Source organism: Ovis canadensis, chromosome 23, assembly GCF_042477335.2.
Source record: "Ovis canadensis isolate MfBH-ARS-UI-01 breed Bighorn chromosome 23, ARS-UI_OviCan_v2, whole genome shotgun sequence".
In the NCBI taxonomy this organism is placed as follows: domain Eukaryota; kingdom Metazoa; phylum Chordata; class Mammalia; order Artiodactyla; family Bovidae; genus Ovis; species Ovis canadensis.
In genome coordinates, this window is record NC_091267.1 from 46722972 (window position 1) to 46738994 (window position 16023).

Genomic DNA, 16023 nt, shown 5'->3' on the forward strand with positions numbered 1-16023 from the left:
AGGGAAATGAAATGGAGATATAGAGAAATCCAGATTAAAGCTTCCAAGAGTCCTCTCCTCTAGCAAGGACTTGTGGCAACATTATGAAGTGTTATCTGCTGATAAGCAAGCTCATGAGAGACTCACTCAGGCTTTTAACTGGGAGCTGGTCACATAGGCACCCTCTGCCTAGTGTCTACCAGAATTCCAGGCTGCCAGGAAGAAACAAGGCATTTAGCATGAGCCCCATTGTTTGTGCAATCAGTGTGCGCACAGTGAGCCATTATCACTTAGGGAAAGTTTCATATCTATGTAAAGAACTATTTGCCTGCCAAGAGTCCAGTGGCCTGCCAGTGGCCAACCCCGTGAGCAAGACTTTCTATAGAGCAGTCTCAGGTCTGTGGGCTAACTCCACACTCAAGGTTTATGTGGTGGGCGGTGCTAGTAATTGTGCCAGGAAATAGAGAAGAACAGCAGAACTGGGATGGGGACAGAGAGAGAGGGAGTTTGGACATGTTCAGTTTGAAGAATGTATGAAATTGATTCCTGAAGGCAACTGGAAATCGCTGCTTAATGTTTAGGACAAGACATTTCCAGATCTGGGCATCATCTGTGTAGAGGTGATGGTCACAGTCATAAGACAGATGAAGTCCCCAGAAAGACTGTGGTGTGAGGAAGTAGATGAGAGAAGGGAATCAGCAAAGGAGAGCAGATGAAATAGACAGGAGCGGGAAGTGAAAGGTGGATAGTGGGAGGAACAAGTCCCAAGGAGAGGAGAGGAGGCAACAAACCTCAGGAAGAAGTGTGACCATGGGACTTCCCCAGGGATCCAGTGGTTAAGACTCCATGCTCCCAAGGCAGGGGGCACGGGTTCAATCCCTGGTCAGGTAACTAAGATCCCTGGTGCTGTGTGGAGCAACCTTAAAAAAAAAAAAAAAAACAGAAAAGAAAAGAAAAGTAGTGTGGCCATGAAACAAGGGCCAACAATCCCAGATCTTTGTGCTGCACAGGCTTGCCCTTGGTGAGCTTGTTCAGTCATCAAAGAACTCTGGCCCTGCACTGGAGAGGAAAAGCACGGTGGCTGGTTAGGACCTGGAGCCAATGGTAAGTGGCTGACCTGATTCTAGTTCTGCTGATGGAACTGCGTTGCCTTCCTAACACTTTCTAGGGCTTCCCAGGTGCTGCTAGTGGTAAAGAATCCACCTGCCATTGCAGGAGATGCAAGCCATGTGGGTTTGATCTCTAAGTCAGGAAGATCCCCTGGAGGAGGAAGTGGCAACCCACTCCAGTATTCTTGCCTGGAGAATCCCATGGGCAGAGGAGACTGGCAGGCTACAGTCCACAAAGAGTTGGGTATGACTGAGCAACTGAGCACACAACGCTTTCTATGAATTGTTGGCTGCCATGAGGTTGTATCTCCTCTGCTTGTCACCAAGGAAGAATTTTGTGCATGCTCTGTGCGGTGTCTGTGATTATCTGGTCAGTTGGTCTTAGTAAGTTTTTATATCACTATGAAAAGGTGCTAAAAAATGAGTGCATAGAACCATGTTGAGGCCCAGCTATGAACAGAGTCACACCGTGTGATGATTTTCCATGTCTTTTTCCCTCATCAGCTCACACCCATGTACTTACCTGTGCTTCGAAACACAGAGAAAACCAAAATTGAAGCAAAATAGGCCAAAACCAAGTTCTATGCTCTCTGGGCAAATTTGGAATAATTTGTTTCCCATTCCTCAGACTGAGGGCCTTGCCTGTCTCTTTTTGCTGTTTAACCTACTAAATGCAATGAGATAAACCAGTGGGACTCATTGAGGTGTTTTCTCCAAGCTCTCTGACCATACTTAGTCCTCAGTTAAATAATTTATGCCCTAGTGGGCCTAAAAAGTCTTAGAATCTTTTCCTGGTGTTTTTCCTTATTTTTTGACAATATTTTAAGATAATTTTAAAATATGAGTGAAGTCATATTAAAACAATTGAAGGAAGTTAATTAAGTATCTTTTCGGGGTTTTTTTTTGGCTATGTCGTAGGGTTGAGGGATCTTAGTTCTCTGACCAAGCAGTGAAAGTGCTGAATCCTAATCGCTGGACCACCAGGGAATTCCTGAGATCTTCAGTTTTAGGAAGCTTTAGCTCTGGAAACAGAAAGCATGACTTCTCCCATCTTTGATCTCTTCACTCCCTCACTAGAATTGAACCTTCTAATTTTTAAGGAAGGAAACACTGCTATTGTTCCTATTTCTTATAGTTAAACTTTTAAGAATAGCCTTAGAAAGTCTGCCATTTACAAGAGTTAATCTTCCTATTTTAGCAAAGATAAGACCTAAAGCCATCCCAGGGGAAGGCAACTGTATTATGTGACTGAATCATGTGACAAATTAGGGAAAGCCAGGGCAAAATACTAATGGCCAAGTTCAAGTTACCTCCACCCTAATGAGCCTAAGCTACACGGCAACCCACGACTGGATTAATCACCAGTTCAAGTATCCTTAGTGTGGTGAGTAATACTTTACTGTAAGTTTGACCAACAATACCCCACTCCTGAACTCTCATACACCACCGACACTAAAGTCACGAGTTGTAGCCTAAGCTGTTTTAAATGAAGGTGTCTGTAAAATTCAGCTGAAGTATGGAGTTTTAAAAGTTTATTGCAGAGCCCCAAAGAATTGAGGGCATATTTCAAAGAAATGACCTGCACAAGAATGTTCATAAGCAGCTCTATAATAGCCCAACCTGGAAACAACTCAAATGTCTGCCGTGGGATTCTTATACCATGGAATATGTCCCAACGGTAAAAACAAAACAAAACAAAAAAAGATGAACTATTGCTGTAAGTGACGTGGATGAGTCTTAACAGACATAATGTTTAGTTAAAGAAACCAGACACAAAAGATGACTCAATTTGTATGAAGTTTGAGAACAGCAAAAGCAATTGATGATGGTAGAAGTCAAACTAGTGAAAAAAAAAAAAAAGAATGGCATGCTACCATAAAGGTTCTACCTTGCTCTTTCTTGGATCACTTATTCTGGAGGAAGCCGGCTCCCTGGTCTTGAAGACAGATGAGCAGCCTTGAGCCACGTGGAGTGGAACCCAGGCCTCCTGCCAGCAGCATCTTGGAAGCAAATATTCCAGCCCCAGTCACGCCTTCAGATGATGGTAGCCTGGCTGACATCTTGACCACAGACTCATGAGCCAAAACCACCCAGAACCACACAAAGCCCTGGCTGGCAGAAAATCTAATCTAATAAATGTTTGTTCTTATCATCCACTATGTTTTAGGATAATTTGTTATCAAGTAATAGATAGCACAATATAAATATATAGTAGGTAAAAACTTATTGAACTGTACATGTACGTTTTATAGATTTTACAGGTGTATTATATATTAATAAAAAAGAAAGAAAGTCTTTTACCAAAAAGAGGCTCTCCAAAACACTCAACCTAAAACTCCCTAAGGGTTTTGCAGAAGCTTTAACTCAAGGTTTCCTATAGTTTCCCCAAATGTGTTGGCAATGTGTAGATTGACAGAGGGAGTCAGGTGTGAGCTGGTCACCTACTCATGTTCCCTGTGTTGAACTGGTCACTCTCCAATCATCTACAAGGTGGTTCTTTTAGGGTCAGCTCTAGTTGCTCTTCCTGGATCGTTTTGGGGACAGTCTGTTAGCAAAATTTACAGTGTCTACAAGTGTCTACAGTGTCTCCATTAAGCCAAGGAGGCCTAGTGCCTAGGGCCCCTGACACTTCTAAGGTCTCATGAAAATGTTTTAATAGCAATTTATTTTAAAATCAGAAGAAAAACATAATAATAAGAAATATATAATAATGAGATCAGCTTGGATTATATCCATCTCTATACCAATGTGGCTATAAAGCAGGATTTTAAGTGTTTGTTTTTTTTTAAGGAAGGAGGGATCCCCAAAGGCAAAGGTGCTTCAATTCAGTTCAGTCGCTCAGTCGTGTCCGACTCTTTGCGACCCCATGAATCAAAGCACGCCAGGCCTCCCTGTCCATCACCAACTCCCAGAGTTCACTCAGACTCGTGTCCATCGAGTCAGTGATGCCATTCAGCTATCTCATCCTTGGTCTTCCCCTTCTCCTCCTGCTTAGAGCCCACAAAAGTCATCAAGCAGCCCTGAGCACAAAGAGGGATGCAATGAACTGAATTGTGTCCTCTTTCTGCAAATACCTATGTTGACACCCTAACCCCCAAGTAACTGTTTAGAGACAGGGTTTTGTGTTTGTTGCTGTCTAGTGGCTGTGTCTGACTCTTTTGAGACCCCATGGACTACAGCCCACCAGGGTCCTCTGTCCATGGGATTTCTCAGGCAGAAATACTGGAGCAGATTGCCATTTCCTCCTTCAGGAAACCTTCCTAACCCAGGGATCAAGCCTGCATCGCCTGCATTGCAGGCAGACTCTTTATTGCTGAGCCACCAGGGAAGCCCCAGGGCTCTAAAGAGGTTTTAATAATTAAGGTGGTCCACTCAGTGGACTTGAACTTGGGCAAACTCTGGGAGATGGTGAGGGGCAGGGAGGCCTGGTGTGCCTGGGGTCGAAAAGAATCAGAGATGACTTAGTGACTGAAAAACAACAATGGTCCTAAGGGAGTGGCCTTAACCCAATAGGATTTGTGACTTTACATAAGAGGAAGGGAGATCTCTCTTTCCACACACACGCACCAAGGAAAGAGCACATGAGCACACAGTGAGAAGCCCACGTCTGCAAGTCAGGAAGTGGGGACTCATGGAAACCGAACTGACAGGCAGCTTGATCTCAGACTTTGCTGTCTCCATTACCATGGGATAAAAATTACTGACATTTAGCCATTCAGTCCATGATATTTTGTTACGACAGCCTAAGCTGACTAGAAAACTAGTCAATCTAATCACACTAGGACCACAGCCTTGTCTAACTCAATGAAACCAAGCCATGCCCGCGGGGCAACCCAAGATGGGGGGGTCATTGTGGAGAGGTCTGACAGAATGTGGTCCACTGGAGAAGGGAATGGCAAACCACTTCAGTATTCTTGCCTTGAGAACCCCATGAACAGGATGAAAGGCAAAATGATAGGATACTGAAAGAGAAACTCCCCGGGTCATTAGGTGCCCCATGTGCTACTGAGGATCAGTGGAGCAATAACTCTAGAAAGATTGAAGGGAAGGAGGCAAAGCAGAAACAATATCCAGCTGTGGGTGTGACTGGTGATAGAAGCAAGGTCTGATGCTGTAAAGAGCAATATTGCATAGGAACCTGAAATGTCAGGTCCATGAATCAAGGCAAACTGGAAGTGGTCAAACAAGAGGTGGCAAGAGTGAACATCGACATTCTAGGAATCAGCAAACTAAAATGGACTGGAATGGGTGAATTTAACTCAGATGACCATTATATCTACTACTGTGGGCAGGAATCCCTCAGAAGAAATGGAGTAACCATCATGGTCAACAAAAGAGTTCAAAATGCAGTACTTGGATGCAGTCTCAAAAACGACAGAATGATCTCTGTTCGTCTCCAAGGCAAACCATTCAATATCACAGTTATCCAAGTCTATGCCCCAACCAGTAATGCTGAAGAAGCTGAAGTTGAACGGTTTTCTGAAGACCTATAAGACCTTTTAGAACTAACACCCCAAAAATGTCCTTTTCATTATAGGGGACTGGAATGCAAAAGTAGGAAGTCAAGAAACACCTGGAGTAACAGGCAAATTTGGCCTTGGAATGCGGAATGAAGCAGGGCAAAGACTAATAGAGTTTTCCCCAAAAAATGCACTGGTCATAGCAAACACCTTCTTCCAACAACACAAGAGAAGACTCTACACATGAACATCACCAGATGGTCAACACCAAAATCAGATTGATTATATTCTTTGCAGCCAAAGATGGAGAAGCTCTATACAGTCAACAAAAACAAGACCAGGAGCTGACTGAGGCTCAGATCATGAACTCCTTATTACCGAATTGAGGCTCAAATTGAAGAAAGTAGCAAAACTGCTAGACAATCAGGTATGACCTAAATCAAATCCCTTATGATTATACAGTGGAAGTGAGAAATAGATTTAAGGGCCTAGATCTGATAGATAGAGTGCTTGATGAACTATGGACTGAGGTTTATGACATTGTACAGGAGACAGGGATGAAGACCATCCCCATGGAAAAGAAATGCAAAAAAGCAAAATGGCTGTCTGGGGAGGCCTTACGAATAGCTGTGAAAAGAAGAGAGGCAAAAAGCAAAGGAGGAAAGGAAAGATATAAGCATCTGAATGCAGAGTTCCAGAGAATAGCAAGAAGAGATAAGGAAGCCTTCTTCAGCGATCAATGCAAAGAAATAGAGGAAAAGAACAGAATGGGAAAGACTATCTCTTCAAGAAAATGAGCGATACCAAGGGAACATTTCATGCAAAGATGGGCTTGATAAAGGACAGAAATGGTCTGGACCTAACAGAAGCAGAAGATATTAAGAAGAGGTGGCAAGAATACACAGAAGAACTGTACAAAAATCTTCATGACCCAGATAATCATGATGGTGTGATCACTAATCTAGAGCCAGACGTCTTGGAATGTGAAGTCAAATGGGCCTTAGAAAGCATCACTCTGAACAAAGCTAGTGGAGGTGATGGAATTCCAGTTGAGCTGTTTAAAATTCTGAAAGATGATGCTGTGAAAGTGCTGCACTCAATATGCCAGCAAGTTTGGAAAACTCAGCAGTGGCCACAGGACTGGAAAAGGTCAGTTTTCATTCCAATCCTAAAGAAAGGCAATGCCAAAGAATGCTCAAACTACTGCACAATTGCACTCATCTCACATGCTAGTAAAGTAACACTCAAAATTCTCCAAGCCAGGCTTCAGCAATACGTGAACCGTGAACTCCCTGATGTTCAAGCTGGTTTTGGAAAAGGCAGAGGAACCAGAGATCAAATTGCCAACATCCACTGAATCATGGAAAAAGCAAGAGAGTTCCAGAAAAACATCTATTTCTGCTTTATTGACTATGCCAAAGCCTTTGACTGTGTGGATCACAAAAAAATGTGGAAAATTCTGAAAGAGATGGGAATCCCAGACCATCTGACCTGCCTCTTGAGAAATCTGTATGCAGGTCAGGAAGCAACAGTTAGAACTGGACATGGAACAACAGACTGGTTCCAAATAGGAGAAGGAGTACATCAAGGCTGTATATTGTCACCTTGCTTATTTAACTTCAATGCAGAGTACATCATGAGAAACGCTGGACTGGAAGAAACACAGGCTGGAATCAAGATTGCCAGGAGAAATAACAATAACCTCAGATATGCGGATGGTACCACCCTTATGGCACAAAATGAAGAGGAACTCAAAAGCCTCTTGATGAAAGTGAAAGAGGAGAGTGAAAAAGTTGGCTTAAAGCTCAACATTCAGAAAACGAAGATCATGGCATCCAGTCCCATCACTTAATGGGAAATAGATGGAGAAACAGTGTAAACAGTGTCAGACTTTATTTTGGGGGGCTCCAAAATCACTGCGGATGGTGATTGCATCCATGAAATTAAAAGACACTTGCTCCTTGGAAGAAAAGTTATGACCAACCTAGACAGCATATTCAAAAGCAGAGACATTACTTTGCTGACTAAGGTCCGTCTAGTCAAGGCTATGGTTTTTCCAATGGTCATGTATGGATGTGAGAGCTGGACTGTGAAGGAGGCTGAGTGCTGAAGAATTGATGCTTTTGAACTGCGGTGTTGGAGAAGACTCTTGAGAGTTCCTTGGACTGCAAGGAGATCCAACCAGTCCATTCTGAAGGAGATCAGCCCTGGGATTTCTTTGGAAGGAATGATGCTAAAGCTGAAACTCCAGTACTTTGGTCACCTCGTGCAAAGAGCTGACTCATTGGAAAAGACTCTGATACTGGGAGGGATTGGGGGCAGGAGGAGAATGGGACGACTGAGGATGAGATGGCTGGATGGCATCACTGACTTGATGGGCATGAGTCTGAATGAACTCCGGGAGTTGGTGTGGACAGGGAGGCATGGTGTGCTGTGATTCATGGGGTCGCAAAGAGTCAGACACGACTGAGCGACTGAATGAATTGAACTGAAGCTGACTAACACAACGGTCAGTGGGGGGAGGTGAAAGGATTGGGTAGGTAGCGGGGGTGGCAGAGAGAAATGAAAAAAAAAGCAAAGTGAAGAGGCACCCAGGCCATCCAGAATGGTCTCAGGCATCACCAGATGAAGTCAGCTGCATCCTAGTACCCAAAAGGCCCAGCTCCATCTACATTTCTCATGATTAAATTTCAGCCTTCAAGTTAGAAACTGGGAAAGCTTGCAATCTGTACAGAAGTTAGGCCTTCTTTTTTCGTTGCCCCCTTGAATCATTGCCTACTTTGAAGCTTCAAAGTTAGCAGCAGCAAAACAAAGCTTCTATGTTAGAAGAACTCAAAGCTATTGTATTGAAACAAAATTTTATTAATAGGAACATGCTGCTCAAATCACATTCATTAGCCTCTAGAAGATAAGATGCAATGGCTGCTTAGCCAGTGAGGTAACCCAGGAGAATGAGGGTTAAAGAAGAATGTTTAATGAAGAACATGTGATCATCTGTGCTCAATGTTATTAAGAAGGCAAGTGAGGTGAGAACAAATAGGTTGTCACTGATTCTGCAACACGAAAACTATAAGAAGAGCAGGTGTCATGTGATTGCCAAGGTTCTTGGACAGGGTTGGGGGGTGGGGGGTGGGGGGATGGGAGGTGGGGGTTGGAGGCGTGGGGAAGCTGGATCCTTATATCACTGCTCACAGCAAAACAATTAAAGACAGATGATTATCTTCAAGAAATCATTAAAACTCAAAAGGAAAATATGGAATAATTTTTTATAACCTTGTAAACCATGAAATTAAAAGACGCTTACTCCTTAGAAGGAGAGTTATGACCAACCTAGACAGCATATTACTTTGCCAACAAAGGTCTGTCTCGTTAAGGTTATGGTTTTTCCAGTGGTCATGTATGGATGTGAGAGTTGGACTATAAAGAAAGCTGAGCGCTGAAGAATTGATGCTTTTGAACTGTGGTGTTGGAGAAGACTCTTGAGAGTTTCCTTGGACTGCAAGGAGATCCAACCAGTCCATCCTAAAGAAGATCAGTCCTGAGTGTTCATTGGAAGGACTCATGTTGAAGCAGAAACTCCAATACTTTGGCCACCTGATTCGAAGAGCTAACTCATTTGAAAAGACCCTGATGCTGGGAAAGATTGAAGGCAGGAGGAGAAGGGGACGACAGAGGATGAGATGATTCAATGGCATCACCCACTCAATGGAGATGAGTTTGAGTAAACTCCTGGAGTTGGTGATGGGCAGGGAGGCCTGGCATGCTGCAATCCATGGGGTCGCAAAGAGTTGGACATGACTGAGTGACTGAACTGAATTGAACTAAACTGAAACTAGTAAATTAGTAAAAGTATCTGCACTGTGTATACTGGACCAACAGGTTAATTTTCTTAATAGTTTTTACAAATCAATATGAAAAAACGAATTGAAAATAAACAATACAGGGACTTCCCTGGTGGTCCAGTGGTTAAGATTCTTCACTGCCAATGCAGGGAGTGCAGATTCCATGCCCAGTCAGGGAACTAACCCCACATGCCTCACAGCACAACCAGAAAATATTTTTTTAAAAATGAAGACTATGGACAAAGAAATAAAATTGCCTAAAATGTATGGAAAGATTTTTAATCTCACATATCATTAATAAAATATAAATTAAAGCATCAAAATCTTTTTTAAAATAAGAAATACAATCATTTAAATCACAGATGCTATTTTTCACCTATTAGAATAGCAAAGTTAAGTGTTGCCAAGGAGATAGAATCAGGTACTTCTATATGTTGTAAACAAAGATGTAAATTGCAGTCTGTTCGGAGGGCAATTTGACAATATTCAAAACTAAAATACACATTTCCTTTGATCCAACAATATATAAACTTTTCCAACAGTTCTATTTATATATGATTGCAAGGATTTAGGTATAATGATTCACTGCATTATTGTTTCCAGGAATGAAAAATGACAAAGCATACATCCAGTAGGGGACTGATTAAATACATTATGTAATGGATCAAAAACTAGTAACAGACTATTTCTAGGCTTCCCCTTCCATCTGTTAGGTGAAAAGAAATTTGTTTGGAATCAACATTCTCATCTATCTCCCTAAGGAAAATGTGCAATAGCTTTTAGACTTCTGTGATGCAATATCACATGGAAAGCCGAGGGCACAGAAACATGCAAAGCTTTGCGGAACCCAGACAAGTTCAGGTATGTGAAATGGCATAAGAAAAGAACGGTGGATTTATGCAGTATTACTATAGACATGCAAACACCTGGCATGTACCAGAAATGCAATCTGAGGCTTGAGCTATTTTGAAATACTTTCTGATTGTGCACTCCGTTTCATTGACTTAGGCACTGCTCTGAGACTGGCCCACACTGCTGGCTTCAGAAATGTCACATGCTGCTGCTGCTGCTACTGCTAATAATTTCATTGACCCTTTTTGTCCTTTATTTTTAATGCAATCAGTGTTGGATGATGTTTATAATGATAGTGGTATTGACAAGTATTTAAACAAACAAACGAAAAGCCTCTCCTAGGACTTTGACTACATGTCAATTGAAATAAAAATGCACAATGTAAAAGTTGTCAGTTAAGTTTTATTCAGGGACCTTACTGAGGACCGTAGCCAGAGAGACAGGCCTCTCAGAGAGCTCTGAGGACCTGCTCCAAAGAGGTAAGGGAAGAACCTGTGTGTACATGAACTTTTCTGCTGGGAAAAAACATGTAATGAAGCATGAAAAGATTACTGCTGTCGACTTAAGATGCACAACGTGAGAGATGCAAGTTAAGTTTAATTGGGGGTAAAATGAGGACTACAGCCCAGGAGATAACACCTCAGATAACTCTGAGAAACTGCTCCAAAGAGGCAGGGGAGAAAGGTCAGTTTAAATGTGACTTTTGGTGAAGGGGGAGTACATGCAAGCAAGCATATATTTTTCCAGAAGGTTTCTACTCGTCTCGGGGAGCCTTCACTAGTCATGAGGAACAGTGTCACCACGAAGGATCTTAGTGCTTTTCTAGATATGAGAAGATGTAAGAATTGGGCTCATAGATTCAGCTCCTGATTTAAGCACCCATGTGCTAATTTGTAGTTGGCATTGCTGATCACAAAGAACAAACATTTCAAGTTAATGATTTTAGGGCTTTCCTAAATATGGGAAGATGAAAGAATCTGGGGTCTTTGAAATTTCCCCTTAGACATGTATCTTACCTGCTGCTGCTGCTAAGTCACTTCAGTCGTGTCCGACTCTGTGCGACCCCATAGACGGCAGCCTACCAGGCTCCCCCATCCCTGGGATTCTCCAGGCAAGAACACTGGAGTGGGTTGCCATTTCCTTCTCCAATGCATGAAAAGTGAAAGTGAAGTCGCTCAGTCATGTCCGACTCTTAGCGACCCCATGGACTGCAGCCTACCAGGCTCCTCTGTCCATGGGATTTTCCAGGCAAGAGTACTGGAGTGGGTTGCCATTGCCTTCTCTGTATCTTACCTAGTGACTGGTACATCTAATGCACAGAATGCTTCCAGTTGTTTTGCATCGTAAATTGCCCTCAGAGCACACACATTATGGACTGCAGTGACTAAGAGCTTAATCCTTGGGGAACTGAGGTGGCAGGCAACATTTTTTTTCTTTATATGTGTTAAAACAATTTTCAGAGAAGGAGAAAATACTCCACGATGTGACATAGATGATCATAAATGGTGGAATTATAAATGATGTTTTTAACTCTTGCCTATAAATTTTCAAAATAGCTACCATAAGCATGGATTGCTTTATCAGCAAAAAATTTCTCTTAAAAATAAGGTGCTTTATTTTAAAAATATATCATCACCTTTTGGATATCATCAAAGCTGTACAAAATACAGAACTAGAAATATATGTATATAGCTAAAAGATCTTTTTGTTTCTATTTTGGTGAATGTGTGTGTGTGTGTGTGTGTGTGTGTGCGCGCGCGCTTAGCTGCTCTGTTATGTCCAGCCCTTTTCAAATGACCAGGCTCCTTTGTCCATGGGGATTCTCCAGGCAAGAATACTGGAGTGGGGTTGCCGTGCCCTCCCCCAGAGGATCTTCCCAAACCAGGGATCGAACCCAGGTCTCCCGCATTGCAGGTGGACTCTTTACTGTGTGAGCCACCAGGGAAGTCCATTTTGGTGAATAATGGACAGAATTTACTGGGTATCAAAAGTTCTGCCCATCCAAGAAATGTTTCATATGGTGCTTGAAATTTCCTTTACTCAATTCATTATTCAGTGAAGGTTTTTGTTGGCTGATTGCCTGGTTTCCCCCATAAGTACAGGAAGGGCAACTAAGCCACTGAGATCCTGAGAATATGTTACAGAGGTAGTTCGTGAATTGGAATGTGAATTGGGACCACCTGGAGGGCTTCATCCTCCTAGGGCTTGCATGGGCACGGGTGTCCAGACTAGGGCCCATAATTTGCACTTCTAAGAAATTCTCAAGGATGGTCCTGCCATCTGGCTCAGTGACAACATTTTGATTACCTTGGAGAAGGCAACGGCACCACACTCCAATACTCTTGCCTGGAAAATCCCATGGACAGAGGAGCCTGGTAGGCTGCAGTCCGTGGGGTCGCTAAGAGTCAGACATGACTGAGAGACTTCACTTTCACTTTTTACTTTCCACCTTCATGCATTGGAGAAGGAAGTGGCAACCCACTCCAGTGTTCTTGCCTGGAGAATCCCAGGGACGGTGGAGCCTGGTGGGCTGCCGTCTATGGGATCGCAGAGTTGGACACGACTGAAGTGACTTAGCAGCATGATGCATACCAAGTTATCATCAGTGAGTACACCAAGCACTTGAGGGCAAGCAGATGCATGAGGCCAGGAGATTGCCAAGGCTGAATGTCCAGAGGGGATCCCTACAGTTTAGTGCACAGCCAAGCAGGTGTACATTTCAAGGCTGAGGAGGTGGGGAGGCAAGTCAGTAACTGCAAAGTCAGTCAAGGACAGTCTCCTTGTAGAATAAGGATGAGAACATTACCTGATCATGGTCCTACCTCCATTGGCTTTGATCATTGCTACAGACGTGTATTTAGTGTTTTCATTGTACACTGGCTTCCACTGTGGGGAGGAGGGATCCTTACATCCATTTTCCTAACTTCAAAATGGAAATGACTGATGCTTTTGAGTGATCTTAGTCATTACATCTGAGGGGAAATGATACCAGAAGTGCATATAACAAAAATAAGTGTCAGATCAAAAAAAGTATAAGGCTCAAAAACGAAGATGCTTCTTTATCTCTGTGTTACTTCACCTAGAACTAACGGACTCTGGTCCCACCTTTGCGTCAAACTTCCCCCGGGGGGGTTGTGGGGGTGTCTCTTCTCCCGTGGGCTGGTTCCCTGCCACGCTCTGCTCCGTCAGCAGATGGTGTGGTTCTAGAACTTTTTTCAAAAGTGGGCTGAGCGGACAGAAAACAGAGATTGGGCGGCTCTGAGGCATCTCCTCGGCCACTGCCACGCTCCGCCCGCTCAGCTCTCGGATCACAACACTGTCAGGCCACCGCGTGGCGCCGCCCCCAACTTTGCTAGAAGTGCCTAGGCACCGATTCCTTTCGGGGAACTGGGTTTGGAAAGAGAACTTGCTTGGGGTGCCAGCTGGGTCCGCTGAGAAGTGGGATCTTATTTGGGAAAATTGTCCCCATGCACCCCGATTTGCTAAAAACCTTCTCACCCTCCCATTTCCAATCGAGGAATGCATTGGAGAAGGAAATGGCAACCCACTCCAGTGTTCTTGCCTGGAGAATCCCAGGGACGGGGGAGCCTGAGGGGCTGCGGTCTATGGGATCGCACAGAGTCGAACACGACTGAAGAGACTTGGCAGCAGCAGCAGCAGCAGCAGCAGCAGCAGCAATGACAAAAAGGGGAGAAAGGAGTTCAAGCATCAAACCACACACTGTTGCGACAACCCCAGAAATATCCTTCCCAGGCCGGATTCCAGATGTTCAGCTCTGCCCGGGTCCCTTAGTCCTTGGCCCCACGCCGCGGCTGAGGCGGAATTAGTGCAGAGCGGGGACTGGGAACCGGCCGTGACAAGAAGCGGTCCAGGCCCCACTAGCCCCGCCCCTGCCCCGCCCTCGCCCCAGGACGGGTTCTTGGCTCCGAAGGTTCCACCCAGAAGTGGGAGCCAAGTCTGTCCGACCTCCGCAGCCCGTCGCCGCCGCGGCAGCATGAGCGTGCGCGGCCCAGCCCTCGGCCTCCTCCTGCTGCTGTTCTGCCCGGCGCAGGTGAGTGGCCGCCGGCGACCCGGGCAAGCTGTGGGGGACGTGGTGGGGCCGCGAGTCGGGAGGGCGGCGGTCTGTGCCGCGACTCCGGTGCCTTTCTCCGGCCACGTCCTCTTCCCAGTGGTCTGGAGGACGGCGGCAGCTGGGAGCTGCCTGTCTGACTTGTTTTGAACTCATTTCATCCGTGGTCATCTGATTTCTGGGTTTAGGATGTGGGATCAGAAAGGGAGGAAGAAAATGGGTAGAAAGGGATAGGATTCCTATCATTTTAACCTGCCTCCCCAACCCCTTCTTTCTGCCATTTGTACAGGAATTCTTTATACATTTGTTTAGGAGATCCGACTTCTCCCCTAAAGATGAAGGAGAGTGGGGAGGTAAATAGAGGTTGGTCCGGCACCAAATCGGAACTCACCTGAGTGCTTCATGTAAGGCAACTTGGTCTTCCAGAGAAGGCAAGTTACTTCTTATCCGCTCCCTTTACATCCATGGGAACGGAGGCCCGCAGGTGGTAGGGTTAATTGAATTTCGCCTTGTCACAAACCTAGGCCTGGAGAGGATGGGCCTGGAACTCCCAGTCCTGGCCCCTTGGGTCTGCTTTCCCTTGCTTTGGTAGCCTTGGGCGTGAGCACCTCACTGCTATTTGTGTATCTACAGTTTTCTCCTTGAAAACTGTGTGGTTGGATATTGTGGGGGATGTCTAAGGATCTAGTGCTGATTAAACCAGGTCCAGTGGGAATCCCGAGCCCTGGTGCCCACTCGTAGGCGTGTGTCTATGATGAGGGTGTAGTGAGTCACAGGGGAAGGCTGATGAAGGGGTTCCCTGCACTAGAAAAACCTCTCTTTGAACCATATCGTTCTCAGCAGGGGTTGGGTGAGGCTGACCTGGGAAGGGCCTCCTGTGGTGGGGTGGACGGTGTTAGTTAGCCGTGTGGGCTTCTGGAAGAGCACATGTCTGGTGCCTGGTGGGGAGGAGAGGCAGAGAAAAGCAGGTTTTCGGGAGGTGGTTTGAAATGGGGTCAACCTGTAGACCACCTGCTAGCTCTGTGGCTTTGGGCTCATTACTCTTCCAAGCCGAACTTTTACTGAAGATAAAACAACACGTCATAGGATTATTGGGATTCTTAAGTAACATGGTGTGGAGGGGCCTCATCACAGCAGTAAAAACTCAGAAAATGGTAGCAGTTATTTGCTTTGAAAATACAGCTGTTCGGTTTCCTTTCGGTTTTAGTTCAGGATCTAATAGGCAGGCTTCTGGTTAAGTAGCTTTAACTTATCTCTGAAATCCATCAGTGCCTCTCCTCCTAGGACTTCTGGAGTAGGTCAGAGGTTGGTCACAAGTGGCTTGCAAAACGCCTGGAAGCCCTGAGAAGGTCTGTGAATATGAATTGGAAACACTTCTGTTGTATTTAAGATTGGCTCCCTCAGGCTTAAAGATGAACCCATTCCTGATCTCCTTAGGAAAAACAGTTTTAATGGCTTAATTCCTACCTAGGCCTCATTATGGTCCAAATTCCTCAAGAGAAAACAAAAAACTTTAAAAATCACAGTCAGGAGAGAGACCATAATGAGATCCTCTAAAATGTATCTTAAATACCCATCTGAAGACGTGCCTGGTGCTCACACAAATTATCATTTGTTATGTGGATACGTTTATCCCAGATTGGCTATAAAACAGAATTCCAGAGAGTTGTGTCAGTAAAAGTCAGACCAGTCCAGCCTCCACCCGACATGTC

General features: G+C 44.6%; 2 protein-coding genes across 2 annotated transcripts in view; one reads left to right on the plus strand and one right to left on the minus strand.

The window, feature by feature from the left end:
- LOC138428337 (regulator of MON1-CCZ1 complex-like) overlaps positions 1–13070 on the minus strand; it is a 38485-nt gene extending 25415 nt beyond the window's left edge. Inside the window, 1 exon segment of the mRNA XM_069568993.1 lies at positions 13065–13070. Within this exon segment, the coding sequence (XP_069425094.1) occupies positions 13065–13070 (6 nt within the window).
- A 1091-nt stretch (positions 13071–14161) lies between these two features.
- Positions 14162–16023, plus strand: part of LOC138428469 (NPC intracellular cholesterol transporter 1-like) — a 43447-nt gene continuing 41585 nt past the window's right edge. The window contains exon 1 of the mRNA XM_069569239.1: positions 14162–14293. Coding sequence (XP_069425340.1) covers positions 14237–14293 — 57 coding nt within the window. The 5' untranslated portion in view covers positions 14162–14236. The remainder of the gene's footprint in view (positions 14294–16023) is intronic.